The sequence below is a fragment of the Cucurbita pepo genome, chromosome LG16, assembly GCF_002806865.2.
Source record: "Cucurbita pepo subsp. pepo cultivar mu-cu-16 chromosome LG16, ASM280686v2, whole genome shotgun sequence".
NCBI classification, from domain to species: Eukaryota; Viridiplantae; Streptophyta; class Magnoliopsida; order Cucurbitales; family Cucurbitaceae; genus Cucurbita; species Cucurbita pepo.
Window position 1 is genome coordinate 5,335,739 of NC_036653.1, and position 17,180 is coordinate 5,352,918.

The 17,180-nt window shown below is 39.4% G+C and overlaps 2 protein-coding genes across 3 annotated transcripts; both read left to right on the plus strand.

The window, feature by feature from the left end:
- Nucleotides 1-309: 309 nt before the first annotated feature.
- LOC111776893 (vacuolar cation/proton exchanger 3-like) lies at nt 310-7,074 on the plus strand. 2 transcript variants are annotated; one of them, XM_023656293.1, is made up of 14 exons: nt 310-586; nt 748-837; nt 1,016-1,190; nt 1,304-1,558; nt 1,642-1,709; nt 2,810-2,838; nt 2,935-3,131; nt 3,235-3,447; nt 4,428-4,556; nt 4,683-4,799; nt 4,875-4,928; nt 5,932-6,048; nt 6,438-6,534; nt 6,638-7,074. In XM_023656293.1, exons 3-14 carry the CDS (start codon nt 1,131-1,133, stop codon nt 6,664-6,666), a joined length of 1,365 nt encoding a protein of 454 aa, XP_023512061.1. In that variant the 5' UTR covers nt 310-586; nt 748-837; nt 1,016-1,130; the 3' UTR covers nt 6,667-7,074. The 2 variants fall into 2 exon arrangements, with proteins under 2 accessions (XP_023512061.1, XP_023512059.1); XM_023656291.1 differs by having other exon boundaries at nt 310-837.
- A 603-nt stretch (nt 7,075-7,677) lies between these two features.
- Nucleotides 7,678-17,096, plus strand: LOC111777314 (flowering time control protein FPA-like). The gene is made up of 4 exons (XM_023656848.1): nt 7,678-7,949; nt 8,127-8,450; nt 13,710-14,917; nt 15,525-17,096. Exons 1-4 carry the CDS (start codon nt 7,947-7,949, stop codon nt 16,786-16,788), a joined length of 2,799 nt encoding a protein of 932 aa, XP_023512616.1. The 5' UTR covers nt 7,678-7,946; the 3' UTR covers nt 16,789-17,096.
- Nucleotides 17,097-17,180: the final 84 nt, after the last annotated feature.

Below are 17,180 nucleotides of genomic sequence, written 5' to 3' on the forward strand. Positions count from 1 at the left end.
TATATATATATATATAAAATCCATTTTTACGCAACAAAGATCTCTTTTATAATTTAAGTTATAGAATTCAAAGTAAAGATTTAAAAAATAAATTTGTTTAAAGATTATAATTGAAATTTATTTAAAAATTTATGGGTATTTTATAATCTAATCTAAATTTTAAATTGAGGGTAAGGAGAAGATATGGGTTCCAAAGGGGAAAGCTTGAATTTTTTTTAAATTTAAATTTTTTATTTATTTTTAAATCTGATAATTTCTCGAGATTGTGGGTATGATATGTGAGAGAGAATTGATAATGTAAAACGGGGAAGTGAGTTGTTACGGTGCGGGGTGGGGCAGCTGCTCAACGAAAGTCTTCTCCGATTGAAACGGAGGAAGCAAAGAGAGTGACATAACAACGCCGCTGCGGATATTTCTTCGTCTCTAAATTTATTTCCATTTCAAAATTCCCAAGAAGATCTGTTTTTCTTTGTCATTTTTGCTTTAATGGGGTTTCTCTGTCAAATAATAGAAACCCATTTTCTCTTCCCACAAAGTAGGAATAAAAATAGCGACAATGGTGGGAGGAGGATAAGGAGGGTGGAACGTGCGTGCCTTCCAATCTTCATTATTCTTCTTTTAATCATCAATCATCAATTAATAACCAACGAATTCAGCTTTTCTCCACCGCCCCTCTTTCGTTTATGAAACTTGAATATCTTACCTATTGACCCACTCTCTTTGTTGTCTTCTTCCAACGTTTTGCAGGAGATTTTGCCTTCTTTGTGTAAGCATTTTATTCAACCTACAACCCATTTCAAGAATGGGGAATCATTGTTCCAACCCATCTCTCCATAGGTCTGTTCTGTTTTCCTTTTAGGGTTTATTTCTTTCCTTTTCTGGGATTGTTGTTATTTTTTTTCTTGAAATGTCTTAAAGATTTCAATGCCATTGATGTTTATATTGAGAAAATGTATGTGGGTCACGATGATTTTGCGATTTCTTCTGAATTTGAATTGATGGGTTGTTTGAGCAGATAGGAATGGACAGTGATTTGAACAAAACAACTTACTGTGGGAACAACTTTGTTGCGCTGTAATTGTCGTGTCTGGTGATGGAAATTTGGCTGCCGTTGTACCCCAACGTTAGTCATGGATGGACTTAGGAGTAACGACAACAAACAAAACATTGATAGGCATTCCCGAGCCGAGGTCTTTGTTTCTGTTACTATGTTTTTTTCCTGTTCATTAGTAATCATCCTTTGGCTTCTTGTTTATACCCTTAGATGTCGTTTTTTTACTAAGCATGTTGTTTGGTGCGGCAGATGGGATCGTTCGGCGAGAGAACCATACTTGAATTTGAAGATGAGAGCCTTGTTAGTCCTGTATCATTAAATCGAAAGAATTTTTCTATTGAGCATAGTTCGTCATTGGGTGGTGGTTCACAGAAACTTTGTTATGGCAACATGAAGAACAGGGTATTTCACAGCCTTAAGGTTGTCGTCTTCTCTGCTAAGATCAACTTTCTCATGCCTTTTGGGCCATTAGCCATATTAGTCAGCAGTTTGACTGGTCACCATGTGAGTTATCTTTCCACATGTTTGTGTCAATTCAAATGATCTTATTCCATTTTGTATCCATGGCTTATGTATGTGCATTTCAGGGTTGGGTCTTCCTTTTAAGCTTGTTGGGGATCATACCTCTTGCTGAACGTTTGGGCTATGCAACTGAGTAATGTTTCTTCAATCTTAGATTTCTTGTTGTAGTTGTGCATTTGTAGAAGTTTTTGCTATCGAACTTCAATGATATGCTTTGGATGAATCAATAGTTTTTTGGACACTCGGGTTTGATTTCATATCCTAAAGTGAGTGTGATACTATTTGGGGATTCTTTTAGTTTTTAGGTGTGAGGTCCTACATTGGTTGGAGAGGGGAACATAACATTTCTTACAAGGGTGTGGAAACCTCTCCCTAACAAACGTGTTTTAAAACCTTGAGGGGAAGCCCAAAGAGGATAATATCTGTTATCGGTGGGCTTGTGCTGTTACAAATGGTGTCAGAGCCAGTCACCGAACGGTGTGCCAATGAGGATTCTGTGCCCCCAAGGAGGGTGGATTGTGAGATCCCACATTGGTTGGAGAGGGGAATGAAGCATTTCTTATAAGGGTGTGGGAATCTCTTCCTAAAAGACGCGTTTTAAAACCTTGAGGGAAAGCCCAAAGAGGACAATATCTGCTAGCAGTGGGCTTGGGTTGTTGCAAATGGTATCAGAGCCAGCCACTGGACGGTGTGCCAGCGTGGACGCTGGGCTCCCAAGAAGGGTGGATTGTGAGATCCCACATTAGTTGGAGAGGGGAACGAAGCATTCCTTATAAGAGTGTGTGGAAACTTCTCCCTAACAGACACGTTTTAAAACCTTGAGGGGAAGTCCAAAGAGGACAATATCGGCTACCGGTGGGCTTGGGCTGTTATATTCGCACTTCTTAAGTGACCCGTTTTCCGTTTAACACTGGATTTGATGCATGAAAACATGACCCCTATGTATAAGTTTTAGGTTTGCTTTGCAACTCATTCTGCCTCAAGGAGCCTTAGTGCTTTAAAAACACTCATTCTGCTCCAGGGTGCATCCCTGCAGCCAACTGTCTAATAGATTTGACTAGTAGCCATAGGTCCAACAACTGGTTTGATTTGTCAAAGTTTCATAACGATCAACTAAGTAACCAGTAATCCCCCAGAATTCCTTACCAAGTAAATTCAGAAAGGTCTGTTCATTTTTGGGTTATTGAGTATTCATTATAGATGTCTTATAGAACGATTTCGCTTTTGATGCAGGCAACTGGCATGCTATACTGGAGCCACAGGTAATAAGATTTGAAGTTGGGTTTTACATCATGTATGGAGTGTTTTGTTTATACTTTTCAAATTTAACACAAATAGCTTCATGTTTAACTTTGCAGTTGGAGGTCTTCTGAATGCTACTTTTGGAAATGCCACAGAATTGATAATATCAATATACGCATTACGAAGAGGAATGATACGCGTCGTTCAACAGTCATTATTAGGTTCAATTTTGTCTAACATGTTATTAGTACTTGGATGTGCCTTCTTTGCTGGTGGAATTGTGGTTTCTAAGAGGGAGCAGGTCTTCAGTAAGGTTTGTTTTTACAAAAATAGGAGTCTTCTTGGATACTGATTGCTTACTATTCTCTGTTTGATTTCTAAAGCATGTAATGGGTATGATGTTTTCTTGTTTTTAGGCATCTGCTACTGTAAACTCTGGATTGCTGTTAATGGCGGTAATGGGACTTCTATTTCCTGCTGTTCTTCGTTCCACACATACAGAGTTGCACTCTGGGAAGTCAGAGTTGGCTCTTTCAAGATTTAGTAGCGGCATTATGTTGGTGGCATATGCTGCCTATCTTGTTTTTCAGTTGAAAAGCGATAAGAACTTATATCTCCCCGTTACTGAGGTTGGTTGCTATGCTTTCGTACTCGATCTCAACAGCACGAACTGTCTATCTTACATTCTATTTTATAGTCTTTTTATGCAAATGCCATACCATGGTTGTTTCAACACTTGAACACTTGGTGACATAGTCTGAGTTGAAAGTCTTCAAATAAGTTGTGAATTTTGCTAGATATTGTAGTTTTCAGGTATCTTATTGTAATGGCCTAAGCCCACCGTTAGCGGATTTTGTCCTCTTTGGGCTTTTTCCCTTTTGGGCTTCCCCTCAAGGTTTTTAAAATACGTCTGCTAGGGAGAGGTTTCCACACCTTTATAAAGAATGCTTCGTTCTCCTTCGCAACTGATGTGGGATCTCACAATCCACCCTCTTTGAGGCCCAGTGTCCTCGCTTGCACTCTTTTCCTTCTCCCATCGATGTGGGACCTTCAATCCATCCCCCTTTGGGGTCCAGCGTCCTTGCTGGCACACTGCCTTGTATCCACCCCCCTTCGGGGCTCAGCCTCCTCGCTGACACATCGTCTGGTGTCTGGCTTTGATCCCATTTATAACAGCCCAAGCCCACCGCTTGTAGACATTATCCTTTTTGGGCTTTCCCTTTCGGGCTTCCCCTCAAGGTTTCTTAAAACGCGTCTGTTAGGGAGAGACTTCCACACTCTTATAAAGAATGCTTCATTCTTCTCTCCAACCAACGTGGGATCTCACACTTCGGATTTAGGAATCTTTTCTATTAATCGACTAATTTTGGGATTCTTTTTCCTACAACCTTCCTTATCCTCTCAGCTCCAACTCTGTTGGAGTTCTTCCATTAACAGCTTGTCATTGAACAGTTATCAATGTCTTTCTTCTGCTGTTTATACAAGACGTTTTCGTGTCTTCGCTTGTTGACTTACTAGATGTCTGTTGTGGAAAAGAATTGATGCTGAGAAACTTAAATAGAAAAAGTATTTTTTTGGTGGTTTGATATGAATAATTGGCATACCATAGGAGGATACTGAAGAGAGTTTGGATGATGAAGACGCCCCCGAGATTTCTATGTGGGAATCCATTATTTGGCTGTTTATCTTGACCATTTGGATCTCCGTCCTCTCAGAATACTTGGTTAATGCAATAGAGGTATTCTTGACTTGTTAATACATACCATTACGAATCTTATTTCTTCTTTTGCTCCTCTGTGAAGATAATTCTCACATTAATGCAACAACCCGTAGATTTATATATTATATTTTATAACAATTTCAGGGGGCGTCGGTTGCCATGAACATACCGGTGGCGTTCATTAGCGTTATCCTACTACCCATCGTTGGGAATGCGGCAGAGCATGCAGGTGCCATCATGTTTGCCATGAAAGACAAGCTTGTAAGCGCTTGCCCTGTTGTGTGCATTGACAAAGTGATCTGTGAGGTTCTTTTCTCTAATCATGTTCTTGTGTAGGACATTTCTTTGGGAGTCGCAATAGGATCATCCACACAGATATCGATGTTCGGGGTGAGTGTCAGACAACCTATTGATTCTTGTTTCCTGGATGAATTACTTTGGATCGTGTAGATGTCGGAAATATTTTGTTATGTGTTTATTATTTCGTATTTCTCAGTTAAAAGGCATAAAATTCATTTTCTTCTTAAGTCGTTTACTCCATCCTTTACACCAAGAGCCCTTCTTTGTGTTGAATCTTTTCTTTAGTACATTTATCCAAGTTGTCTGTCATCAAACAATTAGAACGTTACCCTTTTTCTCCCGAAACGCAGTTTTGATTTTTCGAGTTTTGCTCCAAGAGAACTGATATCGATTAGCCCGAGCGGCACATAGGCCATGAGGTTATGAGTTCAAGTCTCACTGATCACGTTGTTAACCCTCCATTCTACCTGAAACTTGTCCTCTGTGTTGAACCGTATATATTTGAAGTGCTCAGTCTGCCATAACTGGCAAAACTAGCAGACATGAAAAACCATCATAGAATTGGTCTTTACTCTTTCAAACAAACCTATGACAGTTGATTTCCTGTCATTCTTTGTTCATCCCTTTTCTTCCGTAAACTATTTGTAACAGCCCAAGTTTACCGCCAGCAGATATTGTTCTCTTTGGGCTTTTCCTTTCGTGCTTCCTCTCAAGGTTTTTAAAACGTGTCTGCTAGGGAGAGGTTTTCACACCTTTATAAAAAATGTTTCGTTCCCCTCTTCAATAGATGTGGGATCTCACAATCCACCCCCCTTCGGGGCTTAGTATCCTCGTTGGCACACCGCTTGGTGTTCAACCCTCTTCGGAGCTCAGCATCCTCACTAGCACACTATCCGGTGTCTGGCTCTGATACCATTTGTAACAACTCAAGCCCACCGCTAGCAGATAATGTCTTCTTTGGGCTTTCCCTCAAGGTTTTTAAAACGTGTCTGCTAGGGAGAAGTTTCCACACCCTTATAAAAAATGTTTCGTTCTTCTCTCCAACCGACGTGGGATCTCACATTGCTGCTCATTAACTTTTACTTGACTGCAGATTCCTTTCTGTGTGGTCATTGGTTGGATCATGGGATGCCCTATGGACTTGAATTTTCAACTTTTCGAGACCGCCACGCTTTTCATCACGGTCATTGTTGTGGCCTTCATGTTGCAGGTTTTCTACTTAGCCTTCTCTTATATTTTGTTTTCAACGCTTATATTGTTAGGATTGCGGTATAGCTTGTGTAACAGCCTAAGTCCACCGCTAGCAAATATTGTCCGCTTTGACCCGTTACGTATCACCGTCAGCCTCACGGTTTAAAAACTCATCTGTTAGGAGAGGTTTACACACTCCTATAAGGAATGCTTCATTCCCCTCTCCAACCGATATGAGATCTCACATTTTGGAATTTGGAGATAGTTAAGATCTCAGAATAGTTTCCCGATTGTCAACAGCCCCCTTCCCCTTCTAGTTTTGCACACGGGTCCGTGAGGACGTCCACGTTCATATGAATCATGATTTGAATCGTTCACTTAAAAGTAACTTCAACATTGAACCTGCAGGATGGAACTTCCAATTACCTCAAAGGACTGATGCTTATTCTCTGCTACCTGATAGTAGCTGCGAGTTTCTTTGTACATGTTGATCCAGCGTCAGTTGGTAAGCCTTCACTCCCTTTGCTGCAGTTGGAAACTGGAAACAAAATGGTATGGTAGCCATTCAAGGCCTCGAGTCTAACATAAAAATCGAAACTTTTATGCAGAAGACAAGACCCGAAAACATCGTCTATGAAAGGGGCAAGCGATGACTCGAAGTAGTACTGATTCTGCCTGTAGAGGGGCCTCGTACCCTCCTAAAGACGGGATCGACCAAAGCTTGAGAGGTTCACTCCATTTCTGTATAGTTCTGGGCTCATGCTACCTTGTTTAGACAACCATTGGCAATAGGTTGGTGCTGATTTTGTTTATCATTGCAAGCTGTGGAAAATACTCTGGATCTTACCAACTAGGAGTGCTAGAAATGAAGTGTAAGAAAAAGGAAAATCATTATCATATTTGTTTATTTTTTCTTACGCCAATGTGTTCGTTATCACCTTTTGCTTTCTTTTATGATCCATGGGTTCGGTTCGGCCACTTGAAACTAGTGGAACACATGCTAAGACGAGAGCTAGAATGTGACTAAGATATTCGTTATTGACTTTGAATTTCTTGTATGTGCATCTTTCTATGTTTAAACGTAGATTCTTTGTCTGATCTGTCATCGTGAATTGAGCTTACTTTGATGAAGGGTTTAAACATTGGTACGATGCTTGCTCAACATGGTTTAACGATTAAGTTAGTAGAGTCGAGCTAGGTTGAGGTTGATATTGCTCCTCCCCGAGGCTATGTTTTTGAGAAATCTTCGAGGCCTCTCTAGCCACCCTACAAAGGAGCTCCTCGGTGTCTCGAAAAGGTGAAGGAGAATGAGGTTACCTCGATTTGCTCATTCTTGCTCTCTTCTGTTGTGGGTCGAGTTTTAGATGATTGCTAACCATCAAATGATACAACCGATGCTAAAAGTCGTAGGTATGAACATAAAATTATAAATATTTTGAGAAATAAATTATATTCGACTTTTTATTTTAAATGTTAATGAATAAAATTAATGGCAATCTATCTTATTAAATTAATTAATTGATTAGAAAAATAAATTAAATTGAAACCTTTTCCGTGTGGCTGAGCTGGCATGACGATTGGACGATAATTCTTCCTGTTTAAAAGGACTGAAAAAAAGAAAAAAAAAAGCGGATTTTAATTAATAAAAGAGTTTGAATTCTGAACCCTAACGACGACGAAGATGAGATTCTGCTCCAGCGAGCATTGATGAAGAAACTCAGCCTCCCAAGAGGATTTTAAGCTGTTTTTTTCCTCGATGTTGTCTCTAAATTGAACGAAGATCCACTTCCAGTTGATTTTTCTTTTGGTTCCACTTCTCTGAAGTTTCAGCAACTTCTCTCTGGTGGTTGTGAGTATTTTGGAGTAGCTTTGGGGTTTTGGTTTTTCTCTACTCGGAGCTTAGATACCAACGTTGAAATGGTGAGTTGTTTTCGCTTCATTTTGACCTCCTAGTATTGTTTGAGTTCAAGGAATCTTCGTTCTGATTCATGCCCTCAGGGCTGTTGGATAACGTGTTTGTGTATTGTATTTTAGTTTGAACTTTCTTTCCGAAATGGGATTGTTCGTCTTATTTGATTTATTTGTTTATTTGTTCAGTCGGGTCGGGCTGATATGGGAAGGGATCGGTATCGGAAGGATTATACGTCGAGATATGATGAGAAGTCGCAGTCTGGGCATAGCAATAGCAGTAATCCTCCGTCGAGACATCTCTGGGTCGGAAATTTGTCTCATGCTATAGTGGAGCGCGATCTAAGTCGCTACTTTTCACAGTTTGGTGAGCTCGATAGAATTGCTTTCCAGCCCAATCGGAGCTATGCTTTCATCAATTTCAGAAGGGATGAAGATGCAATGGAAGCCATGAGAGAGCTTCAAGGTTTTGCTATTGGAGGGAATCCCATTAAAATTGAGTTTGCCAAGGCGGTTAGTCTTGCCCGAACTTCTATCTGTTACTTTCTTCAAATTCTTTCTATTTCTACTTATTGTACGTCTTTGATAGAATATGAAACTATTGCTTTGAAAACTTCAGTAAGAGATATGATGACAGCATTCAAACCACTTGATTCTCTTACCAATCCAAATGCTCTCATAACTCCGTTCAATACAATGCTGACCTCCACTGAATTTCCTGGCTCTAAGCCAACCCGAAACTCACTGAACTACATGACTTTGATCACTTCTCCAGAGTTCTCAGAATCACAATAGCAAAATTCTAATGTTTCACTTAGTCTCAATCAGGTCTCCACAAGGCAACCGGTCATATGTAATGACTTGCACTCAGTTTTCCTTGACAATTTCTCTGAGTCGATTACGTACAAGATCAATGGATCTCAATTAACCCATAAGGACGATGATAAACTACAAAGCAAGTGATGTTACATTCTTCAATAAAAAAGACGAACACTCAACAAAAACAACATTTTCATCACAAACACGCTTAATTTAACCCCCCCAGGCAACAAAAAAAGATGGCTAGGCCAAGGAATAGCTTGCTTTAAGTATGATTAGAAAAGGTAGAAACCTATCATTTGTGCATTCAATAGCATGGAATGTGACAGCCTACAAACGTTCAAGAAACAAGGGGCAGTATGATTTATATTTGCTACAAAAAATTGAGATACATTTGTAGTTGAACAATCCTTTGTGTCCTGGATCTTGCACATTCTTTTAGTCATCATTCTTCTTGTTGTTGAGGTCCAATCAACCTTCTTATTGCAGCCCAAGAGTTTAGACATTCTTCACACGTTGAATAATAACTATCAATGACTTCTCAATCTAGATTAATAAAGCATTTTAATTTACCTGCCATTCCCTAACATTAAAAGGCATCGATACATGGAAAAATCTCAAGAAATCTAATGATATTGTAATTTAAGCAAGGTTATGCAGTTTCAGAAACAACCTTTCAACTGCTTACAGTGTGAATAGTTCTTAATTGTTATAAATTAATGTCCAAGAAAAAAGATCTACTTTTCATGTTCTTTCGCATCAAATCAGCATAAGCATCTCCTTGATCAACTGTTGAGACAAAACCTAATAGGATTGCAAAGGTTGTTGTGGGTTGTCTCATAGTGCATTATTGAAGTATGTTCCTTCGCTTCTTTGCTTGTTCATGCCTATCAAATGGTAGAAACGTGTGCCATATGGAAGATTGGAGTTTGTTCCTGAAGGAAAGATTTCTCTGAAAGAGCTTCAGATATTCCTAGCTTGTAGTACTAAAGTTCTTCATGGTATACCAACCATTAGGCAGGCACTTGATATCAAAATTCCCAATCTAAACTTTGAAGTATCAGGTTTGAACCCCAATATTATGGAAACCTCAATGTTTCTTACCTATGAATGACCGAATTTATTGGTATCACTCAGAGAGGTCATAGTCCACAGATAAAAGGAAACTATCATGACCAGTTTACAAGTATCACATAATCTCCAAATTTCCTGCACTACACTTACTTCATCTAATGAAAATGGATATACTGGGAGAATCTACTGAACAAAATTATCAGTAGTATAGAACTTCTTTATGTTTATATAACCTTTACCTTTTAAGGGGTCATTTTCAGCCTTCATCATCCCCATCATCATATAAGAGGATATTTTGAAAACACAAGAAATTGACTTCTAAGCCAAGCAATATGTATAAAATTGCTCTGAGCATGACCTCATATCAAGAGCTCGTCATAAAACTACTTGAATTCAACATCATATAAGCAGTGAAGAGATTACCTTTGCGTTTTTTTCTTTTCCATTGTCCTTTTCCTCTTAATCCAGTAAGTCAATATATTATCCATATTGTTTTTCTTCTAATGCATCTTTAGGTTTTAGTGTAGCAAATAACATGTAAACGCGTTTAAGCATGGGAAGAATTGTGATATTACAATGGAAATTTGAAATGTTGTGGAAGCTTATTTGTTCTGATGGTGGATACCGTCCATAATTTACAGCTTCTTGCCATCAAATCAGAGTCTTAGACAGTTGACTAAATCAAATTTCTGAAATTTGACATGACCATTCAATGTAACTTAAGGCCTCAAAGCTTATAAGACATAGTTCAATAGACTTTTTTGTGCAGTGCTATTTGTATGCAGTAATCGATATCTAATAGTAAATGGATATTTCCACATTAAAAGAATACTCAATATCTAACAAGAAATAGACAGACCGTTCAATTTTGACCATATTTCTCTTTTCATGTTGCTACTCTTTAAATATGTTGGGAATTCTGAGAATTCTCAGAAACATGTTGAGAGCCCTAGATACATTATTCAAATTGTTTTGGGAATGGAGATCCATTTAATTATTCATCTAATCTTGTTAAACATCATGGAGGATTCTCTTCTCGTCATCAGGTAGCAGCCCAAACCCACCATTAGCAGATATTATCTTCTTTGGGCTTTCTCTTCTGGGCTTCCCCTCAAGGTTTTAAAACGCGTTTGCTAGGGAGAGGTTTCCACACTCTTATAAAGAATGCTTCGTTTCCCTCTCCGCCCTTCGGGGCCTAGCGTCCTCGCTGACACTCATTCTCTCCAATCGATGTGGGATCTCACAATCCACCCTCCTTCGGGGCCCAGCATCCGTGCTGACACACCACCTAGTGGTCCACCCCCTTCAGGGCTTAGCGTCCTTGCTAGCACATCGCTCGGTGCCACCTCCCTTTAGGGCTCAGCATCCTCGCTGGCACACCGCTCGGTGTTCACCCCCCTTCGGGGCTCAGCGTCCTCACTAGCGCACCGACCGGTGTCTGACTCTGATACTATTTGTAACAACTCAAGCCCACTGCTAGCAGATATTGTCCTCTTTGGGTTTTCCTTTTCGAGCTTCTCCTCAAGGTTTTAAAATTTGTCCGCTAGGGAGAGGTTTCCACACCCTTATAAAGAATGTTTCGTTGCCCTCTCCAACCGATGTAGGATCTCACAATCCACCCCCCTTCAGGGCTCAGCGTCCTTGCTGGCACTCGTTCTGCTCTCCAATCGATGTGGGATCTCATATTTCAATAGAGAAATGCATTTATATGTGCTTAAACCTTCCAGTGAAGCCTAAGTTTGTATATTGTGCTCAAAGCAATTCCAGGGACAGACTTACATATTATATAACCGTTGAAATGAACTGGTTGTGTACCTAATATGTATGAGTTGAGAGGAGTATTGTTTGACACCATACCTTTGCTGTATTAGATTATTCACACATTTTTATTTATGAGAATGAACGAAAGAATACAATGGATATGTAACTTCCCTTCATCAGAAGCAACTTCTAAGTTCAAATTCAGAACTTCCGAATATTTTACTGAGATCTCTGGTTTAAAAAAAATGGTAAACTCTTATTCTTTTTTTAAAAAAATTGTTGAAAGGGAGGCAGAACAAACTTTCTATTTATATAGCTTCAAAGTCCTAAACAATGCATTTTTACTGCCCTAGTAGTTTGTAGCATTTAGGTGCAATCACTTCATGGAGGCTGGTTTCATAGTGCTGAGCAAAGCATGGCCTTCAATGAAATATGGAGTGAAGCGAAGGGAGGATATGTAGAATGTCCTTATTTTATCCCAACTTCGAAAACACAGAAGTCTAATTGCCTAATTAATCAAAAAACTAAAAAGAATGGTGAATGGTCAAGGTGTCATACCAGATATACCAGACCACACACCAAACCAACAGTCCTATGGTTGCAGGAGGCTTGCATTTTGTAAAGGAACGGTCCTTTTGTGCCTGATTTGTGGAAATCTATCACATATAATGTTGGTTCTGTAACAACTGGTATTGGTGTTCTTGATGAAGTGAGATTCACATGAATATTTGGTTACACATATCTGTACATTTTCTCGCATATGTTTTCGGAGATGCTTTGACTTCATTGATGAGAGTGAAAATGTGATCATCGAACACCTTGAATGTAATTCCAATGGTTGAGCACAGAGCTCACTGGTCAAGAGACCTCGGTTCCAAAAATCCACTTGGGTCATATATTGATGGTACTAAATTATTAGATTGGATAACTATATAACTTAGATCGGAGGTAGTTTGTGTGGCTCCATGTCCCTATGGCCTTTATGGTGTTTTTGTTAACCTTCGTGATGGTGTCCAGTAGATAGCCTCAAACTGTATCAGACCCCTCCCTTCTTATTAGATTAGATTGGAGGCCTTCTGTGTGGGTCCCCCTTCAATATAGGGGCTCCTCTCATGGCCTTTAGGTTTTGGGGCTGCCTTAATATTGCGTTCTGTGTCTCAAAAAAAAAAAAAAAAAAAAAAAAAAAAAAAAAAAAAAAAAAAANGAAATTATGAAACAAGATTTATGTTTATAAACCTTTGTGAATATGAGATGAAAAAGGTTAGGTTAGGTTTTGTGTGGTGATGGCTGCCTTTTGGAAAATTTTATGAGGATTTTTGTTTATCTATGAATGGTTTACTGACTATTTTGTAAAAGGAAACTGTCTTCTCCCTTGTAGCTAGATGGTATAACTATTCTTTTGTAGTACTTGCCAATTGGGGAACCTCTGTAATTTCTGTTGGTTTGGCTTGATTTAAGTTGGGACTTCTTCTCCTCTCTGTTTTTGTGTTTCTCCTTTTCTCATTCCAGCATAATTACTGAAATTCCCCATATAAGCTGGAATATTCCACTCTGTTGCAAAACATGAGTTCTAAAACTCTCCATTTGATTCAAGGAAAAAAAAGGGAACAATTGGAAAGCACCCTTTTAGAGGATGAGCCTCACTTAGAATCTGGAAAAGAGAATGACCCTTTACCTCCAAGTCATCCTGGAAACTTCATAAAAAGAAAATTCGCTTTCTCTTGATCTGCTTCAGACTGTAGTCATGACATCGTTAATACAAACTATTAGAGTCTGCTCCGGACATCACAGGTTAAGATGGCATAACATTTCTCAGCCAGTATTTATGATTTTATCCTTTCCATTTGTCTAAAAAGAAAAAATACCTCACTTATCCACAGCATAGTAGACAACCAAAGCAATAATCAAGTGTCTGAGTGTGTAATGGCTAAGGTGTATAGAGTTCTTCTTCTTCTTCTTCTTCTTCTTATTATTATTTCCTATTACTCTTCTTCAAAAAATCCATCCTCTTGTCATCCTTAGCTCTTTCCTTTCTCTTATAGATTTCGAAAATTTAAAATTCAGAGCATTTTATCCAGTCATAGGCTGTTGTGCCATTAATAATAATTTTGCTCTCAGGATAAGCCATCTGCATCATCCCGCGATGAAGACTATTCTCAACACCGAGAGGAAAAATCTTATGGAACGAAGGGTTCCTTCTCTCAGGGACGACATGCTAGTCCTGACTATTCTCAACACCGACATGCTAGTCCTGAAAAGTCCAAAATAAGCGATAAAAATACAGAGCCCAGTGAAGTGTTATGGATAGGATTTCCGGCTTTAATAAAAGTGGATGAAACGATATTAAGGAAGGCCTTTTCTCCGTTTGGGGAAATTGAGAAGATTACAACATTCCCTGGTCGGACATATGCTTTTGTTCGTTTTCGGGTTGTGTCATCAGCTTGGAGGGCTAAAGAGACTCTACAGGGGAAGCTATTTGGAAATCCCCGAGTACACATTTGTTTTGCAAGAAGTGATTCTGGTTCATCAAACGGTGGAAGGAGCTCATCGAATGCACCTCTTTCTCCAAGATCTCCTCACCTTTTCTCAAATTTTGATTCTGGAGAATTTGATTCCCGTGGTCTTAATAGGAAAAGTAATTTATGGACTAGTGAGAACAGTGCGTTTGAAATGAAGAGGTCTGGAGAATTCTCATCAAAATTAGGTCCATCCCAAGATAGATATGAACATGGTAGTCCAACAAAAGAGAGAGGTCCTCATTTAAATAACTTTCCTCAAAGATTTTCTCAACCTCCATTTTATGAAGATCCATGGGACTTACCAGAGGATACGAACTTGTATCAAGGGTCCAAGAAATTGAAGATTGGATCCTTTCCCCAGGATAAAGAGCTCCCTGAGTACCCATTATCTGATTTGGAACAAGATAAACGTATCATTCGAAAGTCATACACTGATTTTTCCTCCTCAGAAACATTTGATCATACGATGAAGTCTGGGCCACCTCTGGGGTATAAACAGACTCCTGATCGGCCTATAACAATGTCAGTCCCTTATGATCGGCCTATAACAATGTCAGTCCCGTATGATCGGCCTATAACAAAGTCAGTCCCTTATGAAGAAAAGAGTGAACACTGGAGGGAACCATATGATAATTTTCAGGTTCCTGAGTCTCTGCCACCCAATGCTGTTGCAAGGAAAAGGTTCTCTCCTGATTCAGAACGGTCATCTATAAAAGAGTGGAAATGGGAGGGCACTATTGCAAAGGGAGGAACACCTGTTTGTCGTGCTCGCTGCTTTCCTGTGGGAGAGGTTCTGGATATGCTATTGTAAGTATTTGATATTTCTTCTAATTTTTTCCCATTAAAACATGTCTACTCAAGTGCTGAAAAATTTATAATGCTAATTTTATTTGCTCTCATTTAGCCTCTTCCAGTAACTTGATGCGCCTCTTCCCTTGATTTTATCCCAACTGTTATAATCCCATCTTGTTTTCCATGGAAGGTATTTTTGCGAGTGACATGGAAATGAAAGATTCCAATTTCTTTCTGTTGTTTATGATATTATTGTTAGAGACAGTTTTTAGAGTGTTTCTTTTCACTTAAAATAAGAATATTATTTGAGTTGGGAGATGAAGCATGTAGAAAACTGTAAATTTATGTTATTCTGCCCTCTATGCCTAGTGAAGGTTTCGTTAAATGATTTAGATAATATATATTCTTTCACGGTAACATATTTAAGCAATCCTTCACCAATACATATTGGATTTTGCTGCTATTAGGTTCATGTTCTCTCTTTTTAAGTGTAATGGAATTCAGTACTGCCCATCATAAATTGTGTGCAAATGATTGAAAGGGAAAATTTTCTCTCGCCTTCTAAAAATGTTATACTAGGACTCATATAGATCACTTGTGAAACTGAACTCGTATTCTGCAGGCCAGAGTTCTTAGATTGTACTGCAAAAACTGGTCTAGACATGCTCTCAAAGCATTACTATGAAGCAGCCAGTGCTTGGGTTGTTTTCTTTGTACCTGAAAGCGATGCTGACATCGTATTCTACAATGAATTCATGAACTATCTTGGTGAAAAGCAACGAGCAGCAGTTGCCAAGTTGGATGACAGAACCACCATGTTTCTTGTTCCGCCATCCGAGTTTTCAGAAAAAGTGCTCAAAGTACCAGGTAAATTGAGCATTTCAGGAGTTGTTCTGAGGTTAGAGCGTGCTGGTACGAGTGCAAGGCCTCCTCCATATCAAAACGAAACGAAAGACACAAGCTTGTTACCTTTACATAGTGAAACGTTATATACCAACTTACAGACGTCTCCAGCTGTTTTTGCCCCAGTATCATCTTTATCCTATCTCAGTAAAGCAGGAATCAATCATACATCATTGCCTAGGAATGTCGCTACTTCAGCGTCGCCCGTGTTATTTCATGGCTCAGGGCAGTCTGTTGGAAGTTTGTCTGATCCATATATTGAGAACAGGCATGAGTATCCAATTCAACAGCAGCAAAATGCCAATGGACCAAACCCGGTTCACCATCTACAAAACTCGATGTTCGATACTCGAAATATCCCATCACAAGCTTCGAACAATTCAATGGATCCTGTTATTCAGGAACGTCATTTAATCATTCCAAGGGAAATTCAGGAAACAGGCTCCAGTAATTATACCGTTGGAATTTCTTCTGTTACATCTGGAAATGCTTTATTATCTACTCAACATGAAATAAACCCGGCAGCCTCTTTGGCTACAACTCTTTCCTCCCTACCGCCAGACCAACTGGCACAATTAGCAACATCTCTGCTTGGGCATCAAAGGCAGCCGGGGAGTATGCCAAATGCAACCATGGCTGAAGAATTGAGGCATCGGAACGAATCGGTTGTGCCATTGGCAAGGTCCCAAAATGGCTCTTTCCAGACTAATCTGATGAACTCTGAGCCTCAGACATCTCAAATTGTTCAAGTTCAACAGATGCAGCAGCATGTACAACAACACCAGATGTCAAACATGCCTGCAGGGAAACTTATGGCACAAAGGGAGCTTCAGATGGAGGCTTTAGGCAATGATCAACAGGTTCAAAACTCCGATGTTCGTGGCGAAGCAGAAGCAGACGCAGATCCGCAGAAACGCCTGCAAGCTACACTTAAGCTGGCAGCTGCTCTTCTCCAGCAAATTCAACAAGGAAAGGGAAGTTGATAGGTCCCGCTTGATCATGCGAAACTTACAACCATGGGTCCGTCTTCCTACAGTTGATGTGAAGAAATCAACAGATTCTAAGGGGGAATTGACGAATGCCAAAGCATGCATCATCAGCCACTTGCCAGCAGTAATATTTGCTATCCCAAGTAACAAGCCTTTTTTTTTCTTCACTAAATTTGTTCATAAGATGTTGATTATCTAGTTAGTAACCCTCAGCTGCTGCTCTAATGCTATTAGAAACAAGAGACATTTATGGTTGGTGTTGCTATTTTGTTTAATCCCAGTCTTGAAAATTTGTTGGTCTTTGTCTTGTTCCTTAGTTACTATCACCTGGGGAGGAGAGCTTCACTGCGTTGGTCATTTATTTTCAAGCCTTCTGTCAGATTCCA